This window comes from Charadrius vociferus, unplaced genomic scaffold (assembly GCF_000708025.1).
Source record: "Charadrius vociferus isolate BGI_N301 unplaced genomic scaffold, ASM70802v2 scaffold39, whole genome shotgun sequence".
In the NCBI taxonomy this organism is placed as follows: domain Eukaryota; kingdom Metazoa; phylum Chordata; class Aves; order Charadriiformes; family Charadriidae; genus Charadrius; species Charadrius vociferus.
Genome location: NW_009650188.1, coordinates 1,147,444 through 1,157,311, shown reverse-complemented (window position 1 = coordinate 1,157,311; position 9,868 = coordinate 1,147,444). Strand labels below are relative to the sequence as shown.

Below are 9,868 nucleotides of genomic sequence, written 5' to 3'. Positions count from 1 at the left end.
GAGACCATGTGACTGTGATGCAGTATAAAAATTACCCAGTGAAATTTTATACTGATAAAACTGAAAGTGGAAGAGCTCATGCTAATCTTATTCTATCTAGATTATCATCTGGGTTTTCAGGAGTAAAGTGTAATTCTTTTCAGATAAATTGAGGGGCAGTTTCTGTACACTGCAGTTTCAGAAGCACTATTTTGGAATTAATACGCTTTACAGGAAGTTCTAAGAAGTGTTTTTAGTAGAAAAAGACCTTGGAAATGGCTGGGAAGCCACACTCGGTCCATGTTATAACTTCAGGAAGCATCAGCACACTTTCAGTGGGGAAGATCAAGAAGTGCATGTGTCTTGGCCTGCTCTTGAAAGCTGAGTGATAACAACCAGAAACAAAAAGCTGCATTTTCTTCAAATGAATGTGTTCAATGGTACAGAAACAAACTTCCTAATAGGAGAGTATTTAATTTTTTTAAATCTTTTCGTAGATTAACGTTACTTCTGATTTCGTAAATTAATTCAAGCTAACGTTTTTCAAAACTACCTCCAGTTTATAGTGACCAATTCTTAAAAACTTTTATGAAATGTACAGTTGCCTCCGTGTTCTCAAAATCTTGTTCAGGAAGTGATTGAAACTGGATTTTTTTTTTTGTAGTCTGATAGTAAGAGTGTGAGTAAATGAGAAGAAAGCTAGTGAGTATCTTATCACTTTGGAACAGGAATTGATAGCAATTCATGTGTATATGTATTTAATTCTGTGTGTGTGTTTTTATATATGTGTGTTTGGGGGGAAGTTAAAAGATCTCGTTAGTAGATCACAGTCTTAGAAGGTGAGAAGGGTTTTTTAGGGATGCTTTTACAACTTCCTCTAAGACATATGTCAGCCTCTTTATGCTCATTCTGGCTGTTTAAAACAGTGAATTTGATGTTAATTTGAAAATAATTATGATTTATGAAAAAAAAACAGTTGTGATAAATGACATGTAAGACCATATTTTTCTGCCTAAACCCCAAGCTTTTAAATGTAAAATTCAAGTTCATATTATACTTTTGATACTTGTAATACTTTTCATTATGCCTCGTACATATTGATTATAAATTCAAAGCTCGCATTCTTTAAGACAGATATCTCTTTTGGTGCTAAAATGTGAGGTTACATGTTACTGAAAGTATTCCGCTACAAACTTAGACTCTACCTTATGAATGAATCAAAACAGCGAGGGAAGACTTTTCTGACATTAAAACCATGGCTCAAAGAACTGATGGTAGGAATGTTACCTTTTAGTGGACATGAATGTAGTTACTTCTGAATTATCACTGCTCTTACGATACAGCTCTGATAGAATGCTTGAAGAATACAGGACTGCCACCAGCTTGTCAGGTGACATCTAGAAAAAACAAGTGTTCCTACAAAAGCTGAGACATAGCACTTCGAGTTTGAAAAAGAGTATTAGCCATTTCTTGTGAAATATTTCTTAGCACTTGTAGTCTCCTTTCTAAATAAACACCATGAATATGAGGAGTAAACTCATTTGCTCAATACATGTTAATAATTATTTCAAGTAAATGCACTGATGTTTTGGGGTTGGTTTTGGTAGTATTGTGTTTTAAATTACACAATAGTCAAACATCTGATTAGGTGTTTCCTCCTAAGCTAGAGATGTTGAAAGTAACTGATAGATAAGGATCTTTTGCAAGTACTTTTTCTTTTTTGGAGTAGTATTTGTGAAGTAATAGGAAATATTTTGGACTAAATATAAAATGAAAACTTAAGCAGGTATTTCAAGTAACTTTGCGCAGTTAATTGCATACATTTACTGCAAGTAAAAGATTAGACTAGTTACTAACAGATTGAATGAACGGTTATAGTAGCGTTGCATCTTTGAAAGCAGTCCAGTTTAAAATACAATTCCTTGAACTAGAGTGTAAGTGAACTTCTCAGTAGAATTTAGAGGAAAAAGTAGCTCCCTGTATCTGTTGACACTGGACAGCTATGCATCATCTTAAAGATAGTGAACCATGCTGGAGTACATAATATGCTCCTAAATATAAATTACCATGTCTCTGTACTAAAAAATCTTGTTAGAAATAGGACATTCTAAATGGTTTGGTTATCCCATGTAAATCTAGCACCAATGAGATCCTGTTGTCATCTGCTCCTCCTTTAAGATTTTCACAGAGAGGGGAAACTGAAGTAAATGCCGACAGCTGACACTTCATAGTGTGTTGACCTTTGTTTCTACTGTTTTCTGTCTGGCTGTGTTATTATCTTACAGTAAGGGGCATAGAAGAATGATGCTGCATATCCTTTTTCCATAGACTGAATCTTTTCTATCTGCCCATACACTGAATTTTAGGGGACAGCATGACTCATTTGCTGTAACATAAATTTGTCCTGATTTTAGTCATTAGTTATTAAAGTGATAATTTCCAAAACAATACCTGGACGTGTAAAGAGGCAATAATTACTGTAATGTTTTTTTTAAAAAATAAGTAAGTGAGCTAAGACCAAGTTGCTAAACTTAAGCATTAGTTCAGTATACAAGAAATAACCTACCCTTTCACCAAAGAGGAGACACTGACTCTTTCAAGTTAATAGTGTTGTTTGCATTGGAGGAACACTTTGACCAACAAAACAAAAATCGGGCTATAATTGTGCGCTGCAGTTTACCAGTAAAAAATTGAACAGGGGCAAGTTTAAAGACAGTAAATTTTATTCAAAATGTGAATTAAAGAAAAAAGTCTAAATGCAGAGTGCAGCTGTAGACTGGGTGAATGCAGGTTTCCTGATACCTAACAGAATTAATAGGCTTTCAGTTTGACTGCCATTTCACTGTGACTCCCTTAACAATTCTTAAGTATTAGACTATTATGTCTAAGACTATAATGTTCAGGCACTTTAGGTTTAAGAAAGAAGAAAACGCTATAACGGTTGGAAACACAACAGAGGTAAAACATTCTTCGGTAATGAAAGGCTGTAAGAAGTAAACATCAAAGGTCCGGTTTCTTCATGGAAGAGGTACAATCAAGAATGTGGAGAGAGCAGAAGGCACTCAGATTCCTTAAAAACCATGCAATGCATACATCAGCATTGTGCAATAAATTGAAAAAAGACAGGAATAATTTTGCCAAGAAATAGAATTTCATGTCAGGAATCTTAGACCTGTAGCAAGGAGGAGGAGAGTTTGGGATGCTCGTAGAATTAGATTACAGGCAAAATATGGGGTCTTTACCTCCAATCCTCTGTGTTTAAAAAATAGAAGTTTAAAAGTAGGTGTAGATCTGAACTCAGCAGGGCCAGTCGAAGTGCCCACTATGTGAGGGCCACGAATAACTGGCCCTAAAATACCTTGCTGCTTAAAACCACTGTTAAACCTGTTTGTTAAACATAGATTGTTAGGGTGGTTGTGGTGTTCTTTTTCATTGTTGTTTAACTGGGGCCCATAAATGGGTATGGCTTTAAAAGGCTATTCAATTAAGTCTATATTCTTGGCTTAAAAAATACACCAGCAGTTTTGGAAATGTATTTTAATAATGGCTCTGTCTGTAAAAACACTAGGAAAATATTTTTCTCCATTGCAAAATGCTGTGCTGCTTAACAACTCGTAGCCATCATACCAGAAGTGTTAGGATTGGTTCCATTTATTTTGTTTCTTCTATTACCTTTTTGCTTTGCCCTTCCTGTTCTCTGTTGTCTTTTTTCTCCTTTCCCATGTCCTTGTCACCTCAGGCCTATACTTGACTCTCTTTTCGCATACAAGCTCTTGTCCATTCCTTTTTTTTTTTTTTTTTTGGCCTCTGTTCTTCTTCTGCCTTCCTGCGGTCATTGAGCGTGCTAGCTTAGCTAAAGAACTTACACCAGAACTGATGTCATAGTATTTATCTTAGTTTTTAAAAACTGGATAAATTTTTTTCATTCCTTTGTTTATATAAATCTCTTATAAAACATTTAATTTGTTCTATCTATCAGATTTTTGGTAAAAATTTGTGTAAAGATCAGTGACGAAAGTATACTTTGTTTATTTACAGGAGTCCAACATCTGCCTGTGAATGGCTTTATTTTTATGAAGTGACTGCTTAAAATTGGTTTTCCAAATTTAAAGGTTTTTTCTAGAATTAGTTCAGTGGGTTGGAGCTTTCCATTCTGTTACATATAATCAAGCTGCTGTTATATACAGAATTAGGGAAACAAATTAATGTTCTGGATAAATGGGCAGCTTCTTTGCAGTACTGATTAGAGAAAATCTTAAAAGAATAGGATGTAGAAGTAAACCTAAGCAAAGAATCATTTGTCCTGCTTGTGCTTTTAATCTTTTTTCTAAGCATTTCATCAGTTTATAGGTTTATGTTGCTATTTGCATCGGTTCACAGTGGACAAATATGCTGTAAGTAAGCTGTTTTAATGACTTTATTGGTGGAATGGTAGAGGTTTCATCTTACCATGACACAGTATAGCGTACAACATTGCTGAGTAAGAGTTATGGGGGGGAAAAGTTAAAACACTAGGACAGTGTATGTGCTGCTCCGAGAGCTAAGATTTAACACTAGCTAATTTCAGCAGAAGGTATGGTGTCTTTAAATATGTGTGCTTACATTTGGATTTATAATTTTGATACTGTAAAGCGTGGTTCCTTTAGGTATTCCTGCATTCTGAATTTAAGTTTAAATATATATATATTTGCATATATATATGTGGTATGTTGAAAACTTTTACAAATGCTTCATTAACAAATAATGGATATAAATAGCTGTTTTCCTAATGTTACCAGCTTCTTAGAGTTAAGCACAACTAGTTACAAATGCAGTGTCTTTTCTATTACATTCTCCTATAAAAGTGCAGTTCTACTCTTTAAAAACAATTCTGTGTGAAGAAGCAACAGGTGGGCACATCAACAGCTCTATCTGCTTAATTAACTTGGTGTTTGTTTCCAGCTTCTCACGCTTCTTAGGAGCATAGTATTTAAGCTGGATGAGCAGGTACATCTTCAGTGGAAGTACAGAATCTTTTAGTGGATAATTTTTAACATTCAGATCCCAGGGCAAGCGTTACCTTAAGATAAAAAGCTTTGCCCTAGAGACAATGCTAAGCAAAAAATACGGAAATTTTGAATGACTATTTTTGAGTCCCTCCTTCTTTTTTTTTTCCTAGAGTAGAACCACACTTTAACTGCCATATCGTGTTTAAATAACTTAAACATAACATGGCTTTGTGCCATCCAGTAATGAAGGCACTGTCTTGCTGCTACTTTCTATGAAATGATACAAAATTATTGAGAAACTATTTGGATGGGGAGCCTTAATATGGTTAAAAAGAAACATAATTAACCCTTTGAGTGCCTTAAGACATATCTTCTTTAATAAACGGGCACTCATTTGGATCTGCAGGCATACAGCGTGTTTTCTCAACAGCTGGAATAGAATATTGCCTTCAGTGACAATGCCCTGGGATTTCTGACACTTAGAACTCAAAGGGTTATTTTAGACTACTGTTTGGGGACTTTTTGTTTTTTTAAACAGGGAACAAAATGAAAAGTCTGTGAAAAATTCCTTTGCATACTATTATTGTTATTTTTACATGATGGATTTACCAGCTTTCAGGTGCAAAATTATTGTTAATCATCTGAGAAAACGTAACTGGCCTGAGAATTCTACACAGAGGAAAAAAAAATACTTGGTTACCATTGTTATGTGCAAAATAAATTGCTTTATTAAGTATAAATTTAGGGAGAGATGCACATTTGTGTGTGTTTACCTTGATGAGTGTGTCCTTCTAAACAAAATTTTAATAAGGCACTGATGAAACTTGCAAAATACAGTAAACTGCAATAATAAAAATATAACTGAGGTCGGTGTGTTTTAATTAAGCTCATTACACGTTAAAGATGCACAGTGCAGGCAACTCTATACTAAAGACTTTTTACAAATGACACAGTTTAAACTTTTTCCAAACCTGCGTCACAAAAATGAAATTTACGTGATCCTCTTACAGTCCTGGTTATCTGGAGTTGAAGATTAACGTGATGCTTTTTTCCCTTGAGGGGGAAAAAAACAGTTTAGGTGCATGCAGTGCTGAAAGCAATGGAAATGATAGGAGCCTTATTCACAAGAAGTGAGTAAAAAATTCGTTGACTAATGTTTTTATTCTAAACTGTGCACCTTTAGTAGTGTAATGGTCCCTTTTATTGAAGAATGGGATACAGTTTTCTACTTGCATATGAACTTTCTTGAAATAACCAAGTCTTGGCATTGCCTGGTCTGGCTTTGGATGTACATTGTACTGAAACTATTGGATTTTAGGCGTTTCTTTTAGACATTTAACTGCAAGTTAAAATTGCTAGTAAACTGCATTCTGACTGTAGAATTTAAGTACTAAATAAACTCTATGCATATTAGACCCATTTTACTTGGTCTTAAGTTTCATAATACTGTTGGATTGATCATAACGTAGTTTGTAGATGCACAGTTCAGTGACGGCGAGCTCTATCGTTCCCCTAGAAGGATATTCCCGAAAGATGACTGATGCTTCATAGCACAGAGTAAAGATGAGAGCAATTATCTACCCCTCTAAGGCTGCAAGAATCTTTATTCCCTTTTCGGTAGCAATTGGATATACAATTTGGTAGCTAGGTGATCAGACACTGAAATGTACGAGGCAGACGTGCATACAGCAATATCACTACAAACTTGTTTTTCTTCATACTTTCTTCATGATTACAATTTGATGTTCAGCGAATTAAAGGAACCATTAAATTAAACTGACCATTTATTGTAACTGTCACAACAAAGCTAGTAAGCAAACTAATTTTCAGCAAAAAAACCTACACGATTCTTCTTGTACAGTCTATACTTCTCCAAAGCATAGTATCAGGACGTAATAGCAGTAAAACGACATTGCTGTCTAACACTTAGACCCCAAGAAGTACATAATGTTTTTTAATCAACATTTTGGTTGTGGTAAAGCTGAGGCAAGGACACCAAGTAATTTGCCAAGTCCATAAAATCTGTGTCAGAGCATGATCTCTGATTCGGAAATCCATGGCTTGAACTTGTTGAGTCCAGCTGATGCAGTGTATCTTTGTGAACTTCTAACTTGTCTGAAATACTGATTATACAAAAGAAGGCTAAATTAAGCTAGATGGCTGCTCAGGATTTCCTTTTCACTTGACATTGATGAATTAACGGAAGCAGTTTGCCTTCCTCATGAAGCCTTTGAGTATCTGTAGCACCTCCAACAAAAGTCCCATTGACAAACACTCTTGGCACCTATCCAGAAAATGAAAATGCCATTAGTTCATGGAAAAAAGATAAAAATCCAAGCAAGCCCACATGAACTCTAGTATATACACAATAGTTATGTTCTTACATATGCATATTTAATATTACTGTACAACTCATACATTTTTGTATTTACAGAGGTGGGAAACTGTGTTAATGTGCCCCTCAAAAGCAGGATAAAATCACTGTATGGGAGATTGTAATAAATTAAAATAATCGAGTCAAGTGAGAGGATACAAAATTAAGCAATTACAAGGTAAGTGTTAAACACATTAAATATACCTATACAAACGAAAACTGGCTTTGCTGCTTCAATTATCTTAGTGGCAGTATGGAAAAGATCACCTCAGAGGGACAGCCAGAGGGTCTCAAGAGGAAGAGATGGTACAGAACCCTTCTGCAGTACATTGTCTTTAATTTAGGAGCTTGTATCCCAAGCTGACTTGTCTCAAAAAAATGAAGAACCTGATATGGTCATAACCCATAAGGAACACGTGTCGTGTAACTTCTTACTTTGCTTGTTACACGTAAGAAAATATACTTACTGTTCTGCCACCAGTCATCTGTTCAAGAATGTCTTGGAACTGACTTCCATTTGTATTCATGTCCAGTTCTACAGCTGTATAATTTACATTCATATCCTCAAAAAGTTTTTTTGCCATTTTGCAGTAGAAGCATGTTGTCTTAGAGAAAATCACCACACAGTTGTCTGAAATAATCTCCTGTATGTTCAACAGAATATTCAAGTTTGTTTTTAAGTCAGTGTATTTTAACAGTATCGAACAGTCATGAAAAAAATACAGAAGTTAAAAATCTGCTATTATGGCAACAAATACAGGAAAATTGTGCTCTGTAAAAGGCTTTCTGAGGTATTTTTAACAGGGACAACTGCGAACTTCCCAGCCATGCTGCAGCGATGGCTGGCTACTTCTGAAGAATCTGTACTTTACACTGTACTTTATACCCTGTTTTTTAAGGTAAAGTGAAAAGCTAGTTTAGCTTCTAAATTTTCCCTACTTATAATCTAGAGCCACAAGAATCTTAAGGCGAGGAATGAACTACTTTTCTTTAAAAACGAGGGGCAGAACAGTGACTTCTATCAAGGCATCTGTCAAGAAGATACCATGACCTGTATGGTGGGTGCAAACCATACCCACCTCGTGTTTGCTCTGGACCTCAAAAAGTGCAGCTACACTTGACCAGATCCCAAAGAGCATCTGCGCACGAGCACAGTAGGCAGCAAGGTGCAACTTCAGTTTCCAGAACTATGTGGAAGATAAAGTGACTTCTGTTCCACTCAAGCTTTTCTGTAAAAGGTATGCCCTATTCTTTGAGTAGAATACCTGAAATCAGTTAAAACGTAGCAGCATCTTAACTTTCGGGAATGCTATAATCATCTTCTTGTGGGAGCAGAGAAATAGAGAAGAATTGGCTTTAAGGATCTCTACCAGCAGCGCTGCTGGCACCTATGAAGCTGCTCATGACTCCAAAACTGAGCAGAACAGTTGTGGTGCATGTGGTATGAGTGGCATGCAATGCTGCCAACCCTGAACTCTCTTTTGCTCTGCAGTCACAGACCTCCTACAGTCTGCCAAACAAGCTGTATCTCCTTGAGTTACTTAGTACACCTTTCCCTGTCCCTAAGGCAAACAGGATGTGCCGGTGGCAAGCAGAGTGACAAAAAGGCTTCTGAGTAGGAGAAAGAAATACCCCTATTACCTTACTGTAAATTCAAGGTGATTTCAGGCTGTCATTCAGTATCAGTAAATTTACTTTAAAAGACAACTTCCTCTTTAAATGTTTACTTTACGTGATATCAGTCATTTTACAAGGTTTAATCCCCAATATTGCGAGCAGTACTGAATTTGAGTAGAGGTCTGAAAAAACCTAGAATGGATGTGGTCTAGATCAGGTTCCAGGTCTGTGGCTAAACAATACTGCCACTATTAGCTAATAAACACAAGAATCAGGTTCAACAAGCAGAACTATGTACAGAATTTCTTTGCATAAATGAGAAGAGCTTTTAAGTAACCGAAGCTTTTAGAAATGTTAAAAATAAGTAACAATTGCGTAAATAATGTTACCTGTATTTGATTCACAGCAGCATCATGAGACAATCCTACAGAAGTAGGCAGACTATTCCCCATTCTAAAACTAAAGAGAAATTGAAGTCAGATATTGAAGCTTTCAAACAAATGACACATTTTCTACTTCACAAACTAAAGGTTGGCTTTGTACTGTTTTGTTTAAATATTTAATGTCATTTCTCCATTACGTGGAAGTTTACTTCAGCTGCACCACCTACAGTCATACTAGTTCTTACATGCTTAGAGAAAGATGAAAATAAAGAGGTGGATATTGCAGACTTATGAATAACCAGAACGGCTGCCTTTACGCGACAAATACTGTTTGGTTTTGTGTTGGTTTTTTTTTTTTCCCCCCAGTGCTAACACAGATATGTGTCAAATCTGACACCGGGCTGTATCCAGCGCCACAACCCGATTCTCGTAGAAGGGACCGTGCTCGTTTTCATCACAGGAGCGGGTCCCGCAGGCGCGCCGCTCCCAGGCCCGCACCTCCCGCTGCCAGCCGGGCCTCCTCCCCC

General features: G+C 36.2%; 1 protein-coding gene across 1 annotated transcript in view; it reads right to left on the bottom strand.

Annotated features, from left to right (window-relative positions):
• Positions 1 to 7,131: 7,131 nt before the first annotated feature.
• Positions 7,132 to 9,868, bottom strand: part of GLRX2 (glutaredoxin 2) — a 3,749-nt gene continuing 1,012 nt past the window's right edge. Inside the window, exons 2-4 of the mRNA XM_009892795.1 lie at positions 9,348 to 9,417; positions 7,809 to 7,985; positions 7,132 to 7,251 (exon numbers count right to left, since the gene is read on the bottom strand). Coding sequence (XP_009891097.1) covers positions 7,132 to 7,251; positions 7,809 to 7,985; positions 9,348 to 9,410 — 360 coding nt within the window. The 5' untranslated portion in view covers positions 9,411 to 9,417. The remainder of the gene's footprint in view (positions 7,252 to 7,808; positions 7,986 to 9,347; positions 9,418 to 9,868) is intronic.